At 42.6% G+C, this 27434-nt stretch overlaps 1 protein-coding gene across 3 annotated transcripts; it reads right to left on the reverse strand.

The window, feature by feature from the left end:
- Positions 1-51: 51 nt before the first annotated feature.
- TTC4 (tetratricopeptide repeat domain 4) lies at positions 52-27434 on the reverse strand. Of its 3 annotated transcripts, none has more exons than XM_054486212.2 (10): positions 27241-27434; positions 26532-26649; positions 25599-25760; positions 22247-22324; positions 20679-20803; positions 15032-15118; positions 10505-10719; positions 8565-8646; positions 4679-4761; positions 52-946 (listed from the first exon to the last, which is right to left on the reverse strand). In XM_054486212.2, the coding sequence occupies exons 1-10, from the start codon at positions 27349-27351 to the stop codon at positions 844-846; spliced, it is 1164 nt and encodes a 387-aa protein (XP_054342187.1). In that variant the 5' UTR covers positions 27352-27434; the 3' UTR covers positions 52-843. The 3 variants fall into 3 exon arrangements, with proteins under 3 accessions (XP_054342187.1, XP_054342176.1, XP_054342195.1); XM_054486201.1 differs by having other exon boundaries at positions 27117-27415; XM_054486220.2 differs by lacking the exon at positions 22247-22324 and having other exon boundaries at positions 27241-27420.

A 27434-nucleotide genomic window follows, 5' to 3' on the forward strand; every position in this document is an offset into this window, starting at 1 on the left:
TCTCCCGGGGGGATGGGGTGGGGGCACTGCAAGAAGTTACACAGCTACAGGTCAGGATGGATAAACTCCTCTTAGGAATGGGGCAACAAACAGCTGCAGACAAAAATATACTCTATAACAACCCAACATGCTAGAAGATTTTCCAGTTTAAAAGACACAAAATCCTAAATGTCAAACTGCAGAGGAACTCAGAGGCCACTGTCCAAGTCTGTCACAGTCCTCCATATGGCAAAGATGAAGAAAATTGGCAATCTTTTTAGGGATACCAAGGATCTCAGTTTGTACGGTCTTTATAAATGCAGAGCAAGATGTGGCTTTCCTGCCCCCATTTCACCTCAAGGCATCTGCAGCAACCCCACATGGCTTCCTTCTGTGCACATGAAATAACTTGAGGCCAGGGTCTCTCAGCTTTAAAGCCTTGGAATCCTATGCATTGTTTGTTTGTGTGTAGATGGGCAGTTTGAGGGGTAGCTTCTCTAAGGTGTCAAACGCCACAAAAGTTCAGAATCCTGTCACTGGATCCTGAGTCCATCTCCACAGACCAGGGTGCCACTCAGGTCAGTTGCTGTGGTAACTGCAGCAGATGTTCCCTTTAGCGATGGAGTCCAAGGACATCATGGCCAAGGCCCAGAGTTTTATATCAACTGAGGAAAGTGAAGACCAGCCAGAGAGGCTGCCGTTTAGGGAAGCCAGAGGCTCCTCCCCCACCACGATGCTAGGAAGGACTATCCCCAGGGTGACGGAAAGAAAGCACTGGACTCCAGCAGTATGTCCAGCTGATTCAGGTGTGCTAGGTTCCCAGCAGAGGAAGGTGAGGGAGGAGATCCAGGGGCCCTGGCTTAGTCATCGTATCTGGTACACCTTTCTCCCCCGGAGATAATTCTTGCAAAAAGGAGAGGATCCTACACAGACCAAAAATGCTGGTGTCAGGGCTTTTACAAAGTACCTGCCGTGAACACAACAAAAGAGAGGGTGTTAATTTAATTACAATCTTAACCATCCATGCACCTTCCTAACAACATTCAAGGTGAGCCTTTGGATGGGAGTCAACATGGAAATGCAAGTTTAGCACAGTTATTTGGTGGTTCATAAATCTGGCAAATTAGCATGACATTCTTATCCTTACAACCTAGCCAGAACCTTTAGGCCAGTCCTCTGGCATCATGCATGTCTGTGGCTAAATGTGAAATAAAAATATAAAGCATGGTTTTACTCATTCATTCAACATTCAGTGGTAAGCCAGGCCCTGTGCTGAAAACACAGAGATTAAAAAACAAACACCCACACACCATCATCTTTGTTCTCAAATTCAGTCCTGGAGGGGAGGGAGATGAGGAACCAATTAATGACAGCAAGGCACAACTGCAAAAGCATTTGTGAGGCACAGCGTTATCCCAAGGAGGCACAATTCCCTCTATGAGGAAGGGAATCAAAAAAGGCTTCCTGGAAGATGCCATGTCTGAACTTGGCTTTAAGCTGGGGAAGGGGTGGTGATGGGGGTTGGGGAGCAAAAGCCAGGAGGTGCAAGTAACCAGAACATTTGCTGTGGCTAGGGCACAAAGCAAAAGGAGTCAGGCAGGCTGGAGAGGCAGGGAGGGCTTTGGCCTCCCAGGGATAGGGGTGTTGTATTACTCAGTGGACCTGCTTTGGGACAGAGGGCCTATTTCGTGGCTCTACCCAGTTTAGGGTCTGAAGTTGCCAGAAACCAGTCCTGGGTAGGCTCTTGCCTATGGTAATAATTTTAAAGGTAGTAACTTCCAACAGCATTTACATTTTCTGAGAAGCATGAAACTGGTTTCCTCCAAGCATCGGTCTGCTTTCTATTTAGATTTCTCCTCTGGGGTAGGGCAGAACTCAGGCCTTTAAAGAATTCTGGGTAATTTGCTAACAACTGAGAAAATGAGCAGCTAAAAATGTGTCCACAAACTAGAAGAAGAGAGATTTGGGACCAGAGCAAAACACCACCAAAGGTATCAATCAGATCTGGAAAAACCCTTCCTTCCTGCCTACCAAGCCAAAGCATTAAGACTAGCTGGACACCCCTATCACATCACTCAACACTACACCAGCTCCCATCCAATCTACCTCCTAAACCTCTTTCTAATTCACCTCCTCCTACTTCAGGCCTCACCACTGAACAGTACACTTCAAATCTTTACATTACTCTGTAATTTTTTTGGGTGGTGGGAGGATGGCGTCTCACTCTCACCTAGGCTGGAGTGCAGTGGTGTGATCATAGCTCACTGCAGCCTCGAAATGCTCGGCTCAAGCAATCTTCCTGCCTCAGCCTCCCAAATAGCGAGGACTACAGGTGCACAACACCATAAAAAAAATTTCCGTAGAGACAGGATCTCGCTATGTTTCTCAGGATGATCTCTAACTTCTGAGCTCAGGTGATCCTCATGCCTTAGCCTCCCAAAATGCTGGAATTATAGGTGTGAGCCACTGTACCTGGGCTATTCTGTACATCTTTTAAAATCTTTTTAATTTTTAAAAATCAACCCTGGTGTACACCACAATCAGGATAAAGTTTATGCTCCTTAGCAGGGCATTCAGGCCTTGCTGTATGGCCCTAACTTAGCTTTCTAGCCTCATTTCCTACCACATCCAACCACTCTCTTTATACTAATACATTGGGCTCTTTTAGCTTAAGTGCAAAAGCATCTGCTTTTCTCTTTGCTTTGCTCAAAGCTTAAGGAAAAGTAGTCCAAGAGTCAATTTGCAAATCTGCTGAGGGCTTCCCTTATAGTCCAGGAACACCTCACAGCTGCCAAATCCAACTTGCTGCCACTGCTGATGACAAAGATGCCCTCCTACAGCAGGACTGCCCTGTGCAGTTTACAACAGCACTTCAACTCCTATCCTCTCACTGGCTCTCAAATACCTGAGAAATGTGTAGGCATGTATTACTCCCATTCCAGAGATGAGGCAGCAGTCCCAGAGAGGTAGCGTGTGCTTAGAGTCACACAGCCAGTAAATGATGATGGGTCTGACTTCAAGAGCCAATGCTTTCTTCATATGACAGTATCAGGAGCCGGGTCACTGGCATGCACTCGATATTTCAGCTACCTGGGAGGGTGAGGCAGGAGGACTGCTTGAGCCCAGTTCAAGACCAGCCTGGAGAAGATACCCTGTCTCTATTATAAAAATAATTTTAAAAAAAATTTTAGGGGCTGGGTGTGTTGGCTCACATCTGTAATCTCAGCACTTTGGGAGGCTGAGGTGGGTGGATTGCTTGAGCCCAGGAGTTCAAGACCAGCCTGGCCAACATGGTAAAACCCCGTCTCTATTTAAAAAAAAAAAAAATTAAAAATAAGAAAAAGCAAACGAAAGAAAGAGCATCAGGAGACATAGGTATAGGTACGATTAGGAAAAGGAAGGCTGGCTGGGTGCAGTGGCTCGCCTGTAATCCCAGCACTTTGGAAGACCAAGGTGAGTGGATCACCTGATGTCAGGAGTTTGAGACCAGCCTGGACAACATGGTGAAACCCCGTCTCTATTAAAAATACAAAAATTAGCCAGGAATGGTGGCGGGCGCCTGTAATCCCAGCTACTCAGGAAGCTGAGGCAGGAGAATCGCTTCAACATGGGATGTGAGGTAGAGGTTGCAGTGAGCCAAGATCGCACCACTGCACTCCAGCCTGGGTGACAGAGCGAGATGCCGTCCCAAAAAAAAAAAAAGGCCATCCTAGCAGCCTTCATGTACAAAAGCCAGGCAGCTTTTCCCTTCTCAGACCAGCCCTATTTATCTCCCCTGGTCTGGAGTGTTATGGCTGTGGTGCAGTGGGCTATCATCACACTAGAGCCTGTTTGACCAATGGCTAAGTTTAATGGGCCAGGCCAGTCTCCATGGCTGCTGTCTCACACAGCTCTGTGCTCAGGGCAGAAGGGAGGGGAGTATGAGGCAATCAATCAGCAGCGGAATGAGAACCTGGCTGTACTCCTCGGATGGTGCCTGAGTGATATGGTTTGGCTCTGTATCTCCACCCAAATCTCATCTTGTAGCTCCCATGATTCCCATGTGTTGTGGGAGGGAGCCAGTGGGAGATGACTGAATCATGGGGGTATGTCTTGCCTGTGCTGTTCTCGTGATAGCGACTAAGTCTCATGAGATCTGATGCTTTTAAAAATGGGAGTTTTTGACCGGGAGTGGTGGCTCACGCCTGTAATCCCAGCACTTTGGGAGGCCAAGGCAGGTGGATTACCTGAGGTCAGGAGTTCAAGACCAGCCTGGCCAACATGGTGAAACCCCATCTCTACTAAAAATACAAAAGTTAGCCGGGCCTGGTGGCAGGTGCCTATAATCCCAACTACTCAGGGGGCTAAGGCAGGAGAATTGCTTGAACCCGGGAGGTGGAGGTTGCAGTGAGCCAAGATCACACCATTGCACTCCAGCATGGGCGACAAGAGCGAAACTCCATCTCAAAAAAAAAAGGGAGTTTTCCTGCACAAGCTGTCTCTTTTTGCCGTCTGCCATCCACGTAAGAGGCGACTTGCTCCTCCTTGCCTTCTGCCATGATTGTGAGGCTTCCCCAGCCACGTGGAACTGTGAGTTCTCCACTAAACCTCTTTTCTTTATAAATTGCCCAGTCTCAGGTATGTCTTTATCAGCAGTGTGAAAATGGACTAATACACTGAGCATCTTCCCCAGTCTACTCAGTGCCATGAGATGACTCACCTCTGGTGCTGTAGAACCTGCAGCAAGGTGCTCTTGGCAGGCACCCGGTATAGTTCTGCCCTGTCCTCATCCTCAAAGTAGACCTGCAAGATTAACAGAAGGGCAAGAGTCAGAGACAAAGCGCACTTCGGCAGCCTTAGTTAAGGCTAAGCCCAGGAAAAATTAAAAAGATGGCAACAGTTAGCAGTTGAATGCCTCCTTTATATGGTTGTGTAGCTGGGTGCTTTGCATTTAGTTCCCCCCCCCGCCCCATGCCACTGTAAGAGAGGCTATTATCAGTTCCATCTTCCAAAGACAGAATCAAGGCTCAGAGAAGGAGAACAACTTGCCAACATTACCCGGCCGGTAAACAGAAGAGTCAAGACTGAAGGCCAGGCCTATGTAGCCCTCTTTTCCCTAATAATTCAGACTAAAGCCATCAGGTGTGTGGAGGAGAAAGCTATGGTGGCTCAGAACAGGAAAGAGCCTGAGGAAGGAGAGAAGGATGTCTGTGCAGGGTGTCAAAGCCCAAGCAGGGTGAGGAAGACGCCTGCACAGGAAGCTGCCGGGGGTGTCAGAGCAGGACCAGTGGAGAAGGGCATCCATGCTGGGGGCCAGCAGGCCTGAGCAGGGGAAGAAGTGCTCCCTTGTAAGATGGCTGTCCAAGGTGGGGTGTCAGAGGCCATGTGGGGTGAAAAGGGTATCCATGCATGGGGACAACTAATACGGAGTATACAGGCCCAACTAGGGTGAGGAGGGTGACCACTTATGGCAGGGGGTGGCCTGCTGTAGGGTGTCAGAGCCCAAGCAGGACGAGGAGGATGTCCATGTAGGGTCGTTGAGCAGTGCGGGATGTCAGAGTCTGTGCAGGGTGAGGAAGATGCCCACGCGGGGGCAGCAGCGTAACATGTGGAGTCAAGAGTCCAAGTAGGGTGAGGAAGGCTCCACATAGGAGAGGGGCCAGCGGTGATGACAGGAGGGGAACTGATCAAACAAATAACTATATTAAGAATAATAAAGTCAGGCCAGGCATGGTGGCTCATGCCTGTAATCTGAACACTTGGGAGGCTGAGGCAGGTGGATCACTTGAGTCTAGGAGTTCAAGACCAGCCTGGGCAACATGGTGAAACCCCATCTCTACTAAAAATACAAAAATTAGTTGGGCACAGTGGCAAATGCCTATGGTCCCAGCTACTTGGGAGGCTGAGGTGGGAGGATGGTTTGAGCCCAGGAGGTTGATCTTGGCAGTGAGCCAAGATCTCCCCACCGCACTCCAGCCTGGGCAACACAGCCAGACCCTGTCTCAAAAAAAAAAAAAAAAAAAAAAAGAACAAGAAAGTCATTGTTACAAATATAGAAAGGGAGAAAAAATCCTGTGGATGTTGAATTAGAGTTGGAGATACCAATGAGACTTCATGGTTTTACACACACACACACACACACACTCTCTCTCTCTCTCTCCCCAGCTGTGGCACTGAGAAGACATTGAGGCAGTAAGCTTGCCTCTCTACCCCCATTGTATTAATCAATACATGTATACACTTATTGCACAGAGATCTCGGCTTCTAAATACCATTCTTCACTAGAAAGAACCAGGGCTCCTTGGGAAAAAATAGCTAATTCCAGAGCTGGGGCAAGGAAAGCACAATCTGAACCTAGAACATCCTGTGTAAGAAAGCAACCACTTAAAAAATAGACACAAGTCAAAAGACACAGAAACAAATTTGAAGAGATTCCCACTGGCCAAATCTGGGATATTCTGAGCATAACAGAAACAATCATAGGAACAGATCAAAACTTGTTAAATGAAACAAGAAACTATAAATCCACCAATATAAATAAACATGTTGAATGTCTGACGAGCAATGGGATATTTACACCATTTCAAAGCATCTCCCTATAAAACACTTATTAATCATAAAGAAAAAGTAACTGTACAGTGGAGAAGGCTGGCAGACCCTACCTCAATCAGGTGATCAGAGTGAACATCATGAGTAATGGGACAAATGGAGATCATGTACCATTTGATAGGTGCAATGAGAATACAGCATCACTTCTGTAATATTCCAGCCAAATATCCAGGCTGGGCGTGGTGGCTCATGCCTGTAATCCTAGCACTCTGGGAGGCCAAATCGGGCAGATCATTTGAGGTCAAGAGTTTGAGACCAGCCTGGCCAACATGGCAAAACCCCGTCTCTATTAAAAATACAAAAAATTAGCTGGGCGTGGTGGCGGATGCCTGTAATCCCAGCGACTCAGGAGGCTGAGGCAGGAGAATCGCTTGGACCTTGGAGGCAGAGGCTGCAGTGAGCCGAGATCACACCATTGCACTTCAGCCTGGGCAACAAGAGCAAAACTCCATCTCAAAACAAACAAACAAATATGTATAATCCAAATCTAGTCAGAAGGAAACACGAGACAAACCCATACTGACAGACATTCTACAAAATAAGTGGTCTGTAATCTTCACCGGTGTTAAGATCAAGAAAGTGCACTGCAGTTGAGTCACATGATCACAAAAATATGAATAAAAATTTTTTAAGTAAAAAAAAAAAAGTGGAGGAAAGACTGAGGAGCTCTTCCATACTGAAGGAGACTAAGGGGACATGATCACTAAATACAGTATGTGATTCTGAACAAAACCCTTTTGCTATAAAGAATTTGTGAAACCTGAATGGAGTCTGAGGGTTAGATGTCAACAGTGAATTAATGTAAATTTCCTGCTTTGATAGCTATATGGGTATTATAAAGAAAAATGTCCTTTTGTGTAGGAAATACACAGTAAAGTATTCAGGGGTAATGGGACATCAGTTGGCATCCGACTCTCAAATGTTAGAAAAAGGTAATTCTTTATACTGGATATTGTGATTTTTTATTTAAAAAATCCCAACAATGGAATGTTATTTAGCCTTAAAAAGGAAAGAAATTCTGGCTGGGCATGGTAGCTCACGCCTGTAATCCCAGCACTTTTGGAGGCCAAGGAGGGCGGATCACCTGAGGCCAGGAGTTCAAGACCAGCCTGGCCAACATAGCAAAACCCCATCTCTACTAAAAATACAAATAAAATTAGCCAGGCGTGATGGCGCATACCTGTAATCCCAGCTACCTGGGAACCTGAGGCATGAAAATCACTTGAACCAAGAGGCAAGGTTGCAGTGATCTGAGATTGCACCACAGCACTCCAGCCTAGGTGACAGAGCGAGATTCTGTCTCAAAAAATAAAAATAAATACAAAGGAAGACAATTCTGGCTGGGCATGGTAGCTCACACCTGTAATCCCAGCACTTTGAAAGGCCAAGGTGAGTGGATCACTTGAGGTCAGGAGTTCGAGACCAGCCTGGCCAACATGGTGAAACCCCATCTCTACTGAAAATACAAAACTTAGCTGGGTGTGGTGGCACGCGTCTGTAATCCCAGCTACTCAGGAGGCTGAGGCAGGAGAGTCGATTGAACCTGGGAGGCGGAGGTTGCAGTGAGCCAAGATCGCACCACTGCACTCCAGCCTGGGTGAAACAGCGAGACTCCGTCTCAAAAATTTAAAAAAAAAGGAAATTCTGACACATGCTACAATATGTAATGAACCTTGAAGACATTATGCTAAGTGAAATAAGCCAGACATAAAAGGACAAATACTGTATGATTCTACTTATATAAAGTACTTAGAGTTTCAATTTGGGAAGATGAAAAGGTTTTGGAGATGGCTGGTGGTGATAGTTGCACAACAATGTGAATGTACTTAATGCCACTGACCTATATACCTAAAAATGGTTAAAATGGTAAATATTATGTCATGTATATTTTACTATAATTTTCAAATAAATAAAGCAGACTGCTTCCCCCGCCGCAAAAAAAAAAAAAAAAAAAAAAAAATTAATTCCATAGAGGAATGAAATAAAACTTCTCTTACCTCCAAATTATCAGGGCAATATTTTTGCTCTAGGTCCCAAGAGGGTGTTTCACCAAACATCACCATTAGATGATCAATAAACCTAAGGATAAAACATGTACTTTCTGGGTATCAATAACTCATGATCTATTTTCCCACATCGGTCCCCAGACACTAATTCAAAGTTATCTAGAATGTACAAAACATGAAATGCAGGCTTAACCCATTTGACAGCAGTACCCCAAATGTGTATATGTATCACTTGTCCTATTATGACATAATTTTATTTCTTTTTTTATTTGAGAAAAAAAAAGCTACGCCTCCTGCGTAGCTGAGACTACAGGCACATGCCACCATGCCTGGCTAATTTTTTTCTTTTTTTGTAGAGACGGGGGTCTCCCTATATTGCCCAGGCTGGTCTCAGACTCCTGGGCTCAAATTATCCTCCTGCCTCAGCCTCCCAAAGTATTGGGATTACAGGTGTGAGCCCTGCACCTGACTGACAGGATTTTCTTTTTTTCTTTTCTTTTCTTTGTTTTTTTTGAGACAAAGTCTTGCTCTGTCACCAAGGCTGGAGTGTGGAGTGCAGTGGAACAATCTCTGCTCACTGCAACCTCCACCTCCTGGGTTCAAGTGATTCTCGTGTCCCAGCCTCCCAGACAGCTGGGACTACAGGCATGCGCCACCACGCCCGGCTAATTTTTTATATTTTTATTAGGCACGGGATTTTGCCATGTTTGCCAGGCTGGTCTTGAACTCCTGGCCTCTAGTGATCCTCCTGTCTTAGCCTCCCAAAGTGTTGGGATTACGGGCATGAGCCACCGTGTCCAGCTGACATAATTTTCTTTAAACAGCTTCAGGGTTCAAAACATTTCTGGTAGGGTGCAGTGGCTCACGCCTGTAATCCCAGCATTTTGGGAGGCCGAGGTGGGAGGAACATTTGAGCCCAGGAGTTCAAGACAAGCCTGGGCAACATAGAGAGACTCTGTGTCTACCAAAGAATTAAAAAATTACCCAGATGTGATGATGTTCACCTGTAGTCCCAGCTACTTGAGAGGCTGAGGCAGGAGGATCACCTGAGCCTGGGGGCTGGAGGCTGTGATGAACCATAATCACGCCACTGCACCCCAGGCTGGGCGACAGAGTGAGATCTGGTCTCCAAAAAAAAAAAAAAAAAAAATTACAAAAAAAATTTTCTTACACTCTTACACTTAGACTCATTCTACACATTAACCCTATGAAATCACAAGTTAAGTTTGATATATATACATATATATCAAAGACATATATACATATATATCAAAGACATATATATATCTTTTTTTTTTTTTTTTTTTTTTTTGAGACAGAGTCTTGCTTTGTCACCCAGGCTGGAGTGTAGTGGCATGATCTCGGCTCACTGCACCCTCCACCTCCCAGGTTCAAGTGATTCTCATGCCTCAGCCTCCTGAGTAGCTGATATTACAGATGCCCAGCTAATTTTTTGTATTTTTAGTAGAGACTGGGTTTCACCATGTTGGCCAGGCTGGTCTCGAACTCCTGGCCTCAAGTAATCTGCCTGACTCGGCCTCCCAAAGTGCTGGGATTACAGGCATGAGCCACAGCGCCCGGCCTGTATATATTTTTTCTAATTAATATTCACTTAAATTGCTATGCATGTATTACCTAAAATGACTTCATATTTCACCAGTGATGTGTACCACTCTTTGGCAAACACAATACTGTGGTGTTGCACGTACTAGCCCAGTTAGTATGACGATGAGACTTTAGTCTGTCGTTGCAAACCTAGTTAGTCAAGGTTCAGTCAGCTACAGGATAGACAGGTTATTATCAAACCAGATGGTGTGAAACCCTCTAAACCATTATCTTCTCTTCTCAACCAAAAATCCACTTGTCCCTCCTGCCACAAAAACAGAGACAGCATGCAAGCAAAAGCAGAGGGCTCCTGGGCAAGTCAGTACCTGGAGTCCTCATGAAAAGCAGAGATGAAGTCCGACTGGGCATACTCTGGGTACAGAAAGAGCACAGGCCAGCTCAGCCTGCCCTGGTCATCTAGACTCAGCCTGGCTCCATGGGGGTTCTCAGTGCTGAGTCCATCCAGGAAAAGCTCACCTAGACCTTCTGAGGCTGAATCTTCATCCTCACAGGCAGCTTCTGAGAGCCTGATATTCCTAGCCTGGGTTAAAGACAGAAACACACACACATAATGCACATCTTATTGTGTGGGAGGATGCAAACCCATTTTACTGAAATAAAGAAACCATAATGCCTGGCTAATTTTTTTATTTTTTATTTATTTTTATTTTTTGAAGAGACGGAGTTTCACTATATTGTCCAGGCTGCACGACTAACTTTAATTTTGATTTAATTTTGTTCATCTGTACCCTGAATGAACATGGACAACTAACTTTAATGCACCAAAAAACAAACAAACAAAAAAACAAAACACCATAACAATGGGAGCTCCCTGAGGGACAGCTCTACACACATCCATCTTCATTATCTCTGAGGCTTGGCACATAGTAGGTACCACTTAACTCACCTTCATTGGGCATCTATCTTGTGCTGGACCCTGTGTCACAGAGAACTAGACATGGTTACCTGCCCTCAAGCCTCTGCTCAATATCAAGTGGTGAGACAGCTATGGAAATAATGATGATATAAGGTAAGAAGTGGAGTTGTGGTACCATAGACAATGGAATAATTAATTCAGCCTTGGGGGCTGGAGGTGACTGAGATATGCTAGGCCTTGAACAATGACTCTGAAAAGCAGAGAAGTTGGAAGGGAGGGGCACTTAGAAGGGAGGAAGAGCCTTCCACTCCAATGAGCAGCAAGTGCAAAAGGACAGAAAAGATTAAAAAAAAAAAAAAAAAAAAAGAAACGTCAAATATTTCAGTTTAGTTGGGACATGGAATACTAGAAAGAGTGTGCATTGACTTAATCTTGACTGTCTCCTAGACATGGGCATAAATCAAGGGTCTGAAATAGTAGGGTCACCTCTTATGTAGGTGTGCAGGGGTTCCTAAGGTTAGCAGATGAGGGGAAATGACATGCAATCAAAATTAGATTTGATGATATCCCCTAAATTGGAGGTTAGCAAACTTTTTCTTAAAGCATTAGATATGAAATATTTTAAGAGTTCTGGACAATGGTCTCTGTCAAAATTAACTACTCAACTCTACCACTGTAGTGTGAAAACAGCCATAAGTAGTACATAAACAAATAGGCAGGGCTGTGTTCCAATGGCTGCAGTTTGCTGACTCCTCCCTTAAACCATTAGTAAAATACAGCATGCATAGCTTTGTGTACTGTTGAGAGTAATTCTTATGTATGCTAAGTTTGAGATGAAGGGTTACACTAAAGAAGAGAACCAAAAAAAAAAGGATGTATGCAAATGTCTGGGTGTCTGGACATCCCATATTCTACATTTAAGAAAACAAACAAATCCCTCACTGTGAATGAGAATTAGATGGAAAATCTGGAGTATTCTAATCTGTTTAACGTGTTAATACATGTAAACGGATTGTTGTGGGGAGGGAATAGTGGAGTATGTTTTAGCAGTGTTAAGTTTTTTACAGTCAACAAGTAACATAAATGGTGCATAATTTAATTGAACAAATAATAAAACAAAAAACCTATCCCGGCTAGGCACCGTGGCTCACGCCTATAATCCCAGCACTATGGGAGGCCAAGGCAGGTGGATCGCCTGAGGTCAAGAGTTCGAGACCAGCCTGACCAATATGGTGAACCTCCGTCTCTACTAAAAATACAAAAATTAGCTGGGCATGGTGGTGTGCACCTGTAGTCCCAGCTACTCGGGAAGCTGAAGCAGAATTGCTTGAACCCAGGAAGCGGAGGCTGCAGTGAGCCGAGATTGCGCCATTGCACTCCAGCCTGGGCAACAGAGCGACATTCCATCTCAAAAAAAAAAAAAAAAAACCTATCCCATAATCTCCCAGCAGATATTCTCTCCGTTGTTAAGACCAAACAAGCTCCCTTCCTTCCCATAATCTCCCAGCAGATATTCTCTCCTTTGTTAAGACCAAACAAGCGAGCTAGCTTGCTTCCTTCCTTCCTTCCCTTCCTTCCTCTCTCTCCCTCTCTCCCTCTCTCTCCTTCTCTCTCTCTCTCTCTCTCCCTCCCTTCCTCTCTCTCTTTCGACGGTCTCCCTCTGTTGCCGAGGCTGGACTGTACAGCTGTGATCTCGGCTCACTGCAACCTCCCTGCCTCGGGCTCCCGTGATTCTCCTGCATCGGCCTGCCAAGTGCCCAGTGCCTGGGATTGCAGGCACGTGCCGCCACGCCTGACTGGTTTTTGTCTTTTTGGTGGAGACGGGGTTTCGCCGTGTTGGCCGGGCTGGTCTCCAGCTCCTGACCTCGAGTGATCTGCCCGCCTCGGACTCCTGGGGTGCTGGGATTGCAGACGGAGTCTCGCTCACTCAATGCTCAATGTTGCCCAGGCTGGAGTGCAGTGGCGTGGTCTCGGCTCGCTGCAACCTCCACCTCCCAGCCGCCTGCCTTGGCCTCCCAAAGTGCTAAGATTGCAGCCTCTGCCCTGCCACCACCCCGTCTGAGAAGTGAGGAGCATCTCTGCCTGGCCGCCCATCGTCTGGGATGTGAGGAGCCCCTCTGCCCGGCCGCCCCGTCTGGAATGTGGGGAGCGCCTCTGCCCGGCCGCCACCCCGTCTGGGAAGTGAGGAGTGCCTCTGCCCGGTCGCCCCGTCTGGGAGGTGAGGAGCACCTATGCCCAGCCGCCCCGTCTGGGAGGTGTAACCCAACAGCTCCAAAGAGTCAGCGACCATCGAGAACGGGCCATGATGACGATGGCAGTTTTGTGGAAAAGAAAAGGGGGAAATGTGGGGAAAAGAAAGAGAGATCAGATTGTTACTGCCTTGGGATGCTGTTAATCTATAACCTTACCCCCAACCCCATGCTCTCTGAAACATGTGCTGTGTCAACTCAGGGTTAAATGGATTAAGGGCGTTGCAAGATGTGCTTTGTTAAACAGATACTTGAAGGCAGCATGTTCGTTAAGAGTCATCACCACTCCCTAATCTCAAGTACCCAGGGACACAAACACTGTGGAAGGTCGCAAGGACCTCTGCCTAGGAAAACCAGAGACCCTTGTTCACGTGTTTATCTGCTGACCTTCTCTCCACTATTATCCTATGACCCTGCCACAACCCCCTCTCCGAGAAACACCCAAGAATGATCAATAAATACAAAAAAAAAAAAAAAAAAAAGACCAAACAAGCTCAAACAGGTGACTCCCTAGGTATCAAGGTTAAAGCAAGATTTGGGTCAGACTACATATATTTCAAAATACAGAAAAGAGAAAGACAGGATGGGATTTTGTTGTTGTTGTTGTTATAGGAGCAACATCCTAAAATGTCAGACTTTCTCAAGATGCTGTATAACCCAGTGGTTAAGAGCAAGGACCTGGCTCTAACACGTTAGCTGTGTAAGGTTTCTTCACCTCTCTGAAACTATTATCCAAAAAAACAGAAGCAAGACAACCTATTTCAGAAGGCCACTGTGAAGATTAAATAACACTTAACCCAAAGCAGGTATTCAGTACAGTAGTGTCCCCTTATCCACGGTTTTGCTTTCCACAGTTTCAGTTACCAGTGGTCAACCATGGTCTGAAAATATTAAATGAAAAATTCCAGAAATAACCTGTAAGTTTTAAATTATGCACTGAGTAGCAGATGATGAAATCACAGGCTCTGGTTCTTTGTCCAGCATATCCACGCTGTAGATGATACCCACCTGTGAGTTAGTACCCATCTCAATGATCAGATTGACTGTCATGGTATCACAGTCCCTGTATTAAGTAACACTCATTTTACTTAATAAGTACCCCAAAGCACAAGAGTACTGATGCTGGTAATTCGGATATGCCAAATAGAAGCTATAGACTACCTCCTTTAAGTAAAAAGGTGAAACTTCTCAACTTAATTAGAAGAAAAATTGTATGCTGAGGTTGCTAAGATCTATGGTAAGAGCAACCTTCTATCTGTGAAATTACAAAGAAGGAAAAAGAAATTCATGCTAGTTTTGCTGTTGCTGATGTACCTCAAACTGCAAAAATTATGGACACAGTGTGTGATAAGTGCTTTAGCTAAGATAGAAAAGGCATTGTATTTGTGGGTGGAAGACACAAACAGAAATGTGTTCTGACTGATGGCAATTGGGTTTGGAACTATTTGAGATTTCAGGCATCCACCGTGGATCCTGGAATACATCTGCTTCAGGTAAGTGGAGACAACTGTATATGTTACTGAGACCAACACATGCACATGAGAGAGCTGACTGAACTGGGGTGGCCTGACTCCAGAGCCTGGTCTCCTCCGTCACACTGCTTTACCAAAGTAAAAAGAAAATGAACAAATTCCTTCAGGTAAAGCATCCCAAGAAAGGTTCCCAACAAGTTTCACAGGATTAGTGGATTTAGCAGGACCATAAAAACCTAAGGTTTGAGAACTCACCTTGATGGCCTGGAGTAAAGCCTCATTCTGATTCCTCTCCTTCTTTTCTTTCAGGTTGGCTTTCCTCACATCCCTCTGTTCAATTCGCTAGAAATGAAATTTAGATGGATCAGCTCTAGAGACCTGGCTTCCTCTTCTGTTGCACTAGCCTGTTGCTAAATTATTATCTCTGGTCTCTATCCAACCCAAGTTCCTGTGTTAAGAAATAGCAGTGGCCAGATTCAGTTCAATAAACATTTACAAAGTACATGCCTAGATGTCAGAGCCAGTGGCAGCAGCAGTTTAAATTTACTTCCTGTATGTACCCAAGGAACTCACAGTCTACTAAAGGGTTGAGGGGTACAGACAAGTAAAGAGCCAGTGTAACAGGTGGATTATGTACTACTCTGGTGGTGTGATCTGAGTGCTATGAAACACAGCCTGGGTGACAGAAACCCTGTCTCTATAGATTTTTTTTTAAAAAGTATAACCACCCTAGTGGGTATGCAATGGTATCTTACTATGGTTTTGATTTGCATTTCCTAATTATTAATGATGTTGAACATCTTTTCATGTGCTTTTTGGCCATTTGTGTGTCTTTGGAGAAGTGTCTATTCACATCCTTTGCTCATTTAAAAAACTGAGTTACCTGTCTTATTGAGATGATAAGAGTAGTTTATATATTGTAGATAAAAGTCCCTTATGACTTACAAATATTGTCTTCCATTCTGTGGGCTTTTTCACTTTTTTTTTTTTTTTGTAGAGACGAGGTCTCACTTTGTTGCCCAGGTTGGTCTCCAATTCCTGGCCTCAAGTGGTCCTCCTGCCCTGGCCTCCCAAAATGCTAGGATTACAGGTGTGAGCCACTGCATCTGGCCCCTTTTCACTTTTTTCTTCACATTTATCTTAACCTTTTCATTTTTTTGATGGTATCCTTTGAAGCAAAGTTTTTACTTTTGATGAAGTGCAATCGATCTACTTTTCCTTTTGTTGTTTGTGCTTTGTGTCATATCCAAGTTCATGAAGATTCATATCTATGTTTTATTTTAAGAGTTGTATAGTCTTAGCTCTTACATTTGGGTATTTGATCTACTTTGGGTAACTTTTTTGTATAGTATGAGATAAAGTTCTAGCTTCAGTCTCCCACATGTGAATATCCAGTTGTCCCACTATCATTTGTTGAAAAGATTACCTCCCTATTGAATGGTCTTGGCACACTTGTTGAAAATAAATTCCCCATAAATGTGAGGGCTTATTTCTGAGCTCTAAATTTTATTACATTGACCTATATGTCTATTCTTATGCCAGTACCACAATGCCTTGATTACTGTAGCTCTGTCATATGTTTTGAAATTGGGAAGTGTGAGTCTTCCAATTCTGTTTTTTTTTTTTTTTTTTTTGTCTTTCATGATTGTTGGTCATTCAGAGTCCCTTGAATTTCTATGTGAATATTATGATCAGCCTGTCCATTTCTGCAGAGAAGCCAATTGGACTTTTGATACAGATTGCACTGAAATTAGCCAGATGTGGCATCACATGCCTATAGTCCCCGTTGCTTGGGAGACTGAGGCAGGAGGGCTGCTTGAGCCCAGGAGTTTGAGGCTGCAGTGAGCCATGATCATGCCACTGCACTCCAGTTCGTGTCTCAAAAAAGAAAATTACACTAAATTGATACACTAATTTTGGGAGTATTGCCATCTAACAATATTAAGATATAATCTATGAACATGGGATGTCTTCCTATTTACTTAGGTCTTCTTTAATTTCTTTCAACAATGTGTTTTGTATTTTTAGAGTATAAGTTTTAGCTACTTTTGTTAAATGTACTCCTAAGTATTTTTTTGATGCTACTTAAAATGGAATTGTTTTCTTAAGTTCATTTTCAGAGTGTTCATTAAAAATCTATAGAATACAAATGATTTTTGTGTACTGGTGATGTTGTTTCCAACAAGCTTGCTGAACTTATTAGTTTCAAGAGTTTTTTAGTGGATCCCTTAGGATTTTCTATATACACGGTCAAGTTGTCTGCATATAGATGGCTTTACTACTACTTCTCTTCCACTCTTTCATTTTTGAAGACTAGATTTGCTAGATATAGAATTCTTACAGTCTTTTTCTTTTAGCTCTTTGAATATGTCATTTACCTGCCTTTTGGCCTTCATGACTTCTGATGAGAAAGCTGTTAATTTTCCTTAGGTTTTTTTGTATATGAAGAGTCATTTTTCTCTTGCCGCTTTTAAGGTTCTCTTCTTTGTTTTTCAACAGTTTGATTATAAAGTGTTTAGGTAGAGATCACTTTAAGTTTATCCCACTTATAGTTTAAACTTTTTGGATGTATACATTAGTGTTTTTCACCAAATTTGGGAAGTTTTTGGCCAATATTTCCCCAAGTATTCTTTTGCCCATTTCTCTCTCTTCTCTCCTTCTAGGACCCCCACTATGCCTTTGTTGGTATGCTTGATGGCATCGTACAAGTCTCTCTTCATCCTTATTCTTTTCTCATTCTGTTCTTCAGACTGGATAATCTCAACTGATACATCTTAAGTGTGACGATTCTTACTACTGCCTGCTCAAATGTGCTGTTGAGCCCCTCTAGTGAATTTTTCATTTCAGTTATTGTACTTCTCAACTACAGAACTTCTGTTAAGTTCTTTCTAGTAACTTCTCTTTGTTGATATTCTCTATTTGGAAAGACATCATTCTCATACTTTTTTTTAGTTCTTTAGACACTATTTCCTTTCATTCTGAGAAGATATTTAAATTAGCTGGTTTAAAGTCTTTGTCTAGTAAGTCCCACATCTAGGCTTCCTCTAGCTAATGACCAGACAGTAAGTCTTCCGATCTTTGTCAAGAGGCTTTGTGTACATGTTGAAGCACACTTTTAGCATTCACCCAAGCAGTTTAAAATTCTACCTTAGCCTTCACTTCCTTCTTGCAGAGACTCTGAGAGCTTAGGGTCTTCTCAGGTCTTTCCTGAGCACATGTATAGCCCTGGGCACATGTGTGACCATCTAGATCTCCAGGAATACTGGAGGTTTTCGGAGCCCCCACAGAATTTCATTCCCCAGTTTTTCCTTTTAAGCTTTATGATGCACCTATTGTTTGCTCCAGTGTTATCCACTGCTTCAGCTTCTACAATCTTTAACAATTGCCTCTAATTGTTTTTTGACAAATTCTCTCCCACCTTTTCATTCCCCCTATTTTCTGGCCCTATGTAAAAAAGCTTTTTATACTGGGTAAGCTCCAAGTCAGGTCATATAAAAATAGCCCTGTGAGCGGGGCCTTCCAGGGACCTACCAGATGGTCAAATCATGACAGTTCGCTGGGGAAAAGGCTTTGAAAGAGCTCCAACCCTGTTCTGCCTCCTCTGGTGGCTGCAGGCTGCTCATTTTCACCATGACTGTGGGCTACTGGCTTTCAAGGCTAGTGTGGAACTGGGGAGGAGGGATATAGAGCAAGTTAAAATGTCACAAAGCTTGCTGTTCTTACTGAGGTTCCATCATTTTTCTTGAATAAACATGCTGCAAACCTCTGCTTCATTTCCAGATTGCTGCAAACCTCTGGTTCATTTCCAGAGTCCTAGAAAAGTTAATTCTGATCATTTTTGCCAGTTTCTTCATTGATTTTATGAAGGAGAAAAATTTTAAAGGTCTTTAGTCCACCACTGTGATTGATACTACCCCTCTCTATTTTTTAAATACTGGTTTTATTAATTACTGAGATAGTTGATATTTCCACCTATTTGTGAATTTGTCTCTTCCTTCTTTAAGTTGTCAAGTTTTGCATCATGCATTTTGAAGCTGTTAGTAGGTGCCTACACATTTAGAATTGTTAAATATTCTTATAAGCTGGTCCTTTTATCATTTAAAAAAATGCTTCAATGGCTGGGCATAGTGGCTCATGCCTATAATTCTAGCACTTTGGAAGGCTAAGGCAGGAGGATTAAAGCCCAGGAGTTTGAGACCAGCCTGGGCAACATAGTGAAACCCCAACTCTACAAATTTACAAATTTAAAAAAAAAAATTAGCCTGGCATGGTGTTGCATGCCTGTAGTTCCAGCTATTCAGGAGATTGAGGCAGGAGGATCAGTTGATCCCAGGAGGTCAAGGCTGCAGTAAGCTATGATCATGCCACTGCACTCTAGCCTGGGCAACAGAGCAAGACTCTGTCTCCAGAAAAAAAAAAGAGAAAAAGCTTCACTTCATCTCTGATAACACTTGTTGCCTTGAAGTCTACTCTGTCTGATATTAACATAGCCACGAGTCTGTTGGCTAGATGCCAAGCACATACGAACCCAGAATCAGCTTGTACTCAGACACACGGGAATAATTCAGCTATTCAGCAAGCAATGTCACCTAGACCTAATATCAGGCTTCTGGGCCTTAAAATCTCCCTTTAATTGTGACTGTCCCCAGTAGCCCTCTAGACACTCATTCCTGTATATACCACTTTCAGAAATTCTGGCCACACCCAATTACCTAGGCTCAGAATTCTGTTATTGAGCCATGTGGGTCCATAGAGATCTACCTTTTCTACCATATCATATGACCAGAATGACCTCTGGTCATTGCTGACATGTGACATTTCTGGCACATAATAGCTAAAATGATGATTAAAAACAGTAATAATAACTGAATACCATCACTACCCAAAATAATATCCAACATTTAAATAGCACTACTGTGTGTATGCTCTAGGTGTTATTTAAAAACATTACTTATGTTAAACCATCTAAACTATAATAATAGCCCTATAAGGTAGGAAATATTTTAATTCTCCTTCTACTAGTGAGGTAGCTAAAGCACAAAGAGATCAGCAAGTTGTCCAAATCACATAACTGTCATGAAGAGAGTCTTCAAATTCAGGCAGTGGCTCCAGAGTCTAAGCTCTTAGCCACTGTGTAATACTGTCTTACATGCCTGTTAATAGAAAGCCAGAACTAGTCTTAAGGTCTCTTAATTCCTGGTTTAGGTCTCTCTTCATGGCTTATACAATGGAATGGGAGTATATAATATACACTGGGAGTCTTTAGCTGGCCCTGAACACATGACATTGTTACGTGACTGTATATAGTAATGGTATCTAATTTTGCCCTGGACAAGGCGTATCTCCATTCAGATTGATGGGAATACATTCTGAAAAATGCACAATCATTGTTGTACAAACATCACGGAATGTACTTATACAAACTGAGATGGTATAGCCTGCTACATACCTAGATTATATGGTACAGCCTATTGCACCCAGGCTACAAACCTGTAAAGCACATAACTACACTGAATACTGTAGGCAACTGTAACACAATGGTAAGTATCTGTGTAGCTAAACACATCTAAACACAGAAAAGTACAGTTAAAATATGGCATCATAATCTTATGGGACCATTGTAATATATACAGGGTTCCATCATTGAATGAAACACTGTTATGTGGCACATGACTGTACTACCACTATACACACCATCTATCCTTGCTTACCTCTATATTACACTATAACTGTTTACAGTTTACACTATAACTGTTTACAGTGTCCTCCACAGAGTTCCAGGAGTAGGGACTAGTTTTGGGTTTTGTTTTTAAAAAGTTTACAATGACTTGAGAGACACAATCTTGGGAATGCTAATTAATGCTAATTAGCAAATGCTAATTGGTTGCTGACAGTCACCAACCTTCAGCTTGTCTGCTTTAGCCCTCATTTCCAGAAGCTTCTTCTCTTTGGCATCTATTTGCAGTCCCTCATCACACCAGTTCACGGCCTCGGCAAAGTGTTTCAGTTCCAGATGGCATAAGGCACCTGCAGGACCCAGAACCCTTAGGATTCAAGAAAAACATGCATGGAAAGAGCCTGCTTTGGGCAAGATCTCCCACCCCCACCAACTACCAGCCAGTACCCTGAAGGCAAAATGGAGGATAATGCCCCTTATACTGTAGTCCCCAGGCAAGGAAGAATATTTTTTGTGTCCTAAATCAGAAAAATCCCTAAGGTCCATTTAGTTCAAAACTCCTGTAAGTCTCCCTGGTATTAAGGGCTCTTAAAGTAGGAAAAGCTATAACTTAGTGGCAAACCAGATAGATCAAGGCTAGAAATCTGGCTGTGTCATTTACCAGCTAGACCTTAGACAAAGGATCAAGCATATCCAAGCTTTAGGTTCCTCATCTGCAAACAGGAAGTATAAAGTCCATCCCAGATGATTTTTTAAACGGAGGGAAAAAACAGAATTTGCTTCAGCTATTCATCAAGGCAGTGGCAAGGCCAAAGACATTAGGTGTCTCCTAATTTTGTTCTTTATGGCTACCAGTTTAAGCTGCCTCTCCCCCATCAAAAAAAAACAAAAAAAAAAAACAAAAAAACTTAATGTTATCATGTACATTTTTCTCCAGTTAGCCTCTTTAGGTTTTCCACAGAATTTCAAAATATAAGCATTGTAAGGGCTTAGATGCCAACAGATTCTAACCCCATCTTCTAGAGATGAGCAAACTGATATGCAAAGTGGGTGTCTTGCCAAGGTCACATTGTAAGTTAAACCAACAACTGAATCAAGGATTACACACTTCTAGCCTGAGGCAAATTCCACAGGATTACCGAGATTCAATTTATCAGCCAATCTTTGTTCAGTACCTTCTTTTCCTACAGCTGAGGGACATGGATCTGCCTACTGCCCTTAACCATGAACATTTAAAGAGGCATAATTTTGAAAAAGCATTTTAAGCTGGTCCATGAGGATACAGGGAAGATTAATATGTGATGAATAAATTAAAGTTTGCAAAGCACCTATAAGCTTCTCAAAGAAAAGGTGAAGTATAAAAGTAATAAAAGCACTGTTATTACATAGAAAGGTCAGACTACAAGAGAAAACATAATCTGAGAACATCTCAGCACCACAGTCATCAGCAAAGGTCCCATAACTTATCTTTTAATTAACATTAACATGGCATTTGAAGACCTTGCCTTTCAATCAGCTAATTTGGAAAAAAAATCAGAATATGGCTTTGCAACTGCTTTGTTTTAATTAATTTTTTTTATTAATTTAAAATGAGGGGCTTCTATTTCTCTACAAATTCTTATTACATAAAGGGTTAAGTCATTCTCTGAGGAATTCTTTTAAAAGTGGCATGTTGCTGTTGATAAGTAACAGGAACTTAATACCCAGACTGCAAAAATAAGATGACTTTATTAGTATCCTAGCACCTTCATATCAAAGCTTTAAATGTCATACTGTAGTTCTACAAGACTTACCTCTTATTATTGCTTTGAGGTGGAAGGGTTTTAGCTTTCTGGCAGCTGTCACATCATTGAGAGCAGAACGAAAATTGCCTAACAAAACACCGTTTAGTAAAAGACAGAAGTTTTGAGATCAAAATGTTTCCAAAATTTTATATGTAGTGACAAAGACACTCTTGTACAATCTTGGGGAAATACAAATGAGAGCAACTGTTTTTTTGAAAAAATATGGTTGTACTTGTCAAGAGCCTTAGAAATGTCTATAACAGGCAATCTACAGAACTGTAAATGGCTAGTAAGCACATGAAAAGATGTTCAACGTCGCTAATGATTAGGAAATTAAAATTAAGAAATTGCTAAAGGTTAGACAAATAATATCTAGTATTAGAAAAGATATGGAAAAGGGGTACTCTCAGGGTAAATTAGAAAGCAAATTAGCATGTATTTTGTACATATACTTTGACACGACAATTTTCTTCTGGAAAATTATCAAAAATACTTGAACAAATGTGCAGGGATAAATGTAAAAGCATGTTAACTACAGCATTACTTTAATTGTGAAAAGCTGGAGATAACTCAAATATCCTCAATTTGGTAATGATTACATGAATTACGGTAAATCCATACTATTGAATACTATGCAGCCATTAAAAAGAATGAGATAGATCCTCATGTAAGAAACATGGTAGGATGTCTGTTCTATATTGTTTTAGAACAGGCTCACTCCTGCAATCCCAGCACTATGGGAGACCGAGGTGAGAGGATTGCTTAAGACCAGGAGTTCAAGACCAGCCTGGGCAATACAGCAAGACTCTCTCTCTACAAAAAAATTTTTAAAAATTAGCTGGGCATGGTGGTACATGCCTATAGTTCTACCTACTCGGGAGGTAGAAGTGGGAGAATTGCTTGAGCCCAGGAGTCTAAGATTGCACTAAGCTATGATCACGGCTAGTACCCTCCAGCCTGAACAGACTAAGACCCTGTCACTTTAAAAAAAAAAAAAAAAAAAAAGTATGGAACATTTTTAGTTCATGGCAAGCCAAGGGGCCAGGGGTGGACTCTGAGTCCTAGTTTGCCAAATTCTGCTTTAGCCTAATGAATAATCAGAATTATTAGAAAAATATTATGACTTTATTTATTTTTGCATTATTTATAAAAACCAAAAAACAGTCTATATACTCAACAATAGTAGACTAATAAACCAAACAGTATAAATAGTGGCATGTCCATATGATGCAACTTTAGCTATTGAAATAACATTCAGAAATGATTTTTAATGACAGTGAAATTGTTTGTTATAAAATTAAGTGAAAAAACTGAATATCAAACTGGAAGAACAGCAGGATCTTAACCACGGAAAAAAATGCACATGAAAGTGATCCAAGGACTTTTAGTTAAAGGAGGCAGATTGAACACATACATTTAACTCAATCCCCACTCTCTCTCCCATAAAGACAAAGAAAATGAGAACACAGAACACATTCTGAAAGGTGGAAAACAAAGGGACAAGTAACTGATGTATCAGGCTTAAGGAAACTGAATTCTAAACCAGCAGAGGGAAAGCACAAAAGCTACCAAGCTGCACTGCAGAAACTACAAAGTACTCAGGACTCAGGAACTGATGGCACCAGGTACCTCTGGAAGTGGGGGTGAAGGCGGGTTGAAAATCTACTTAAGAAGCAGTCAGAGTCCCATATTCCTTACCCCTCTGCTGCACCAGCAACCTACTTCTCCTGTGTTCCTCCAGGTGGAGGACTGGAGGTTTACCCTAGCAGACAATAAAACAGTGGGTCTTTGGACTGGAACCCCCAGGCACAAAGGTGATTCAATAAAGGAAATATTAAAGATTGAGCCCTTGGTCCTCTTCTCCTGCTTGGTTCCCAAAGTACCAGCAGCCAGGATTTCCAAAAAGAGAAAAAGAGTAAAAAAGAAAAAGAAAAATATCAAAGAATTCAGGAAAATTTCCTAGAAACATGAGTTTCCAGACTGAAAAGGTCCACTGAGTACCTGACACAAGGCACAATGTTATGAAATTTCAGCACACCAGCCCCAGAGTCCTAGGTCCTCTCTAAATTCTGTGATAACAAACAGAGGTCTAGGCTGGGTGCAGTGGCTCACGCCGGTAATACCAGCACATTGGGAGACCAAGGCAGGTGGATCGCTTGAGCTCAGGAGTTCAAGGCCAGCCTGGGCAACATAGCGAGACCCCTGTCTCAATTTAAAAAATAAATTATTAAAAAAAAAAAAACCCACAGGTCTAACATAACCAAGACTAGTCACCAGCAATACTACTTAAATAATCATTTCCCAAATTTACGACTACAGAACCTGCATGATGTTAGTGTTACTTGAAGAGGAAGCTTACAAAATTTGAGAAACCCAGGGTAAATTTATTTTCTTGCAGGCTATCTCAGTGTCTTTAACATGTTAACGTGTACTGTAAATCTCTAAGAAGCAGCATTTTCCAAACTTCCTCAATCTCCTGGGTGCGGTGGCTCACACCTGTAATTCCAATACTTTGGGAGGCTAAGGCGGATGGATCACTTGAGCCCAAGTTCGAGACCAGCCCGGGCAACATGGCAAAACCCTGTCTCTACAAAAAATATAATAAAGTAAAAAAATGAATAAATAAATAAAAGAGTTAAAATTCCTCATCCAAGCAACTTTTTAGAAACAGGGTCTCACTTTGTCACCCAGGCTGGAGTGCAGTGGTGTGATTATGGCTCCCTGTAGCCTTGAGCGATCCTCCTGCCTCAGCCTCCCAAGTAGCCAGGACTACAGGCAGGCACAACCATGCCCAGCTAACTTTTTTGTAGAGACAGGGTCTCACTATGTTGCCTAGGTTGGTCTTGAACTCCGGGCCTCAGACGATCCTCCTGTCTCAGCCTCCCAAAGTGCTTGGATTACAGGTGTGAGCCACTGCACCCAACCAAAAAATATTTTTACCTCAAAGGTCCCACAGAACGCTCTGAGATATTCTCCCTTAGATTAAAATAGCTTATCTCACCTAAAGATCTCTACTGCCTTAATCCTGCTATCCTTGAAAAGAGGATAAAAGGCCAGTAAAACACATTTTTTGAGAGAGTAGAAGCCCTTGGGCTCAAAAATCTCAGAACATACTGCCTCATACATCAAACACCTTACTTGAGTGACCAAGTCACTTTCTGGGTTCAGATAGTAAGAATTACACAATCCATCCTGTTTCTCATCATGTCAACTTGGAAGACCAGAGTTCAATCAGAGTAAACTATCCTTAGTCTGGGTTTCTGTGATAACAGCCCCTCATCCTCTGATGTTCTCTAACCTCCACTACCATCATAATGGCTTGTATCATAAGTTTATTCTTCAGAAAGCACTTATAAATTACCCAGATAGTACTGTGCTGCTGCCCGGTTGGTATAAAGGACAGCATTCAAATCAGGATCTGCACATTTCTTCTTTAAGCCTTCAGTGTATGAAATTACAGCTTTCTTGTAGTCTTTTTCTTTAAAGTAATCATTGCCCTCATCTTTATAGGTCTTGGCCTGTTCTGCAAAGAAGAGGAAAAATAATCACTATTGCCTACTTTTTAAAAGGCTCATTAAAAATAGATTCTAAATCATGTAATAATGTACTATATGACACACCAAAGCGAAGAAACCAATAGGGAAAGGAAACTCGATGTTATGATAAAAGTGGGTATCAACATGGACAAAGTCGCACAAATGTAATGCTAATTCCAAATATCTTACAAGGTAGATTACTAAGTGCTTTCCAAAAAAAGAAGCATAAAGGAAAAAAGTATGCTCATCCTAGCTATTGAAGAAAAGAAATTTTTTTAGTCACTGAACAAATCAGTGAGGGGTGGGGGATTGATTATACTTCTGCTTTTGCTTATGTTGTTTATCCTGTGGAGTGCAAATTCCTCTCCTCACCCTAGTAAAAGCCTACAAAATTACAAAGATTCAGCTCAAATTTCCTATCTATTGTGAATCCACTCCTGCTCCTTAAAGTGTTCCAACAGGACCCACTACAGCTGTAGTATACACCTACATGCTGACACTTATAGCACAAGTTTGTCTTGATTCTTTAAGACAATAGGCTTCTCACTGAGCCTGACCTTGGAGGGTGGAATTGTGTCTTATTCACCCCTGTATCCCCAATCCCTACCACTTGGTAGGTACATAAAGAAGTATGTTGGAATGAGTAATGACAAGTTAGCTCAGGCTAACTACTTCTTGTTATCAATCAGAACCCTTCTAACCCACACTTAATTTCAATTCAATGGAAACACAAAAAAAAATTAGTCATGTTAAGATACCTTCTGGAGAACGCTCCTCATCAAAAATAATTGACTGGAGACAAGCCAAGTCAGGATTCTCCCTGGGATCAATTTCTGATGGCGCTCTCGTCATAAATAGGGGGACCTTTTCAAATTCCTGTAAATGGTTAAGAATGAACTACATGAATAAGCTTTTCTACTGAACAGATCCAATTCCATGACTCATTATCAAAGTTTTTTTACTCATCATGATTTGCAAATCATCACTGCTAGCTGTATCCATGCAGGCCTCCGCTTCCCTTCTGTAAAATGGGAGTGTGGTGTAACGGTCTCTAATGATTGTTTTAGTTCTCACATTCTACAAGAGCGGCAAGAATTACCATTAATTGAGCGCCCTAATGTTCTTGGCACTTTACCAACTGTCTCATTTCATCTTTGCTATTGGTGATATAGTTCGGGCAGTTTTACAGACGAGGAAACGGACTCTGAGAAGTTAAGTAACTGACTCATATCAGAGCCAGTAAGTGGTGGAGTCACAGGCCTGACTCCAAAACCTAGGTTCTCAAATGTACTGACAGCTTAAGAAGCAACTCAAAACCTCGAGGCCGATTTTCAATACTCAACTAGAAACCAGCTATTAGCTGGCAGCGCCAGGGATCTGGGATTGAGGGAGGCGCCCCAGAGCCCGGGTGCCTCACGAGTCCGGACGACGCCCCTACACACGTGGGGAGACCCCAGGACCGCCCACCTCCTCCCACTGGTCCTCATGAAAGCCGCCACGGTAAGGCTGGCTCTGGAACTTTTCCAGGAACGAGTCCATGACGTCGTCTGAGGTGGGATCCTGCCCAGGTTGTTCCATAGCTGATGCCCTGCCTTCCAGCCCGGGTCCCGGCGCCGTGAAGCGAGCGGCTGCTTCCGGCGGCGCGGGTGCCCTTCCCTCAA

This window comes from Pongo pygmaeus, chromosome 1 (genome assembly GCF_028885625.2).
Source record: "Pongo pygmaeus isolate AG05252 chromosome 1, NHGRI_mPonPyg2-v2.0_pri, whole genome shotgun sequence".
Taxonomy (NCBI): domain Eukaryota; kingdom Metazoa; phylum Chordata; class Mammalia; order Primates; family Hominidae; genus Pongo; species Pongo pygmaeus.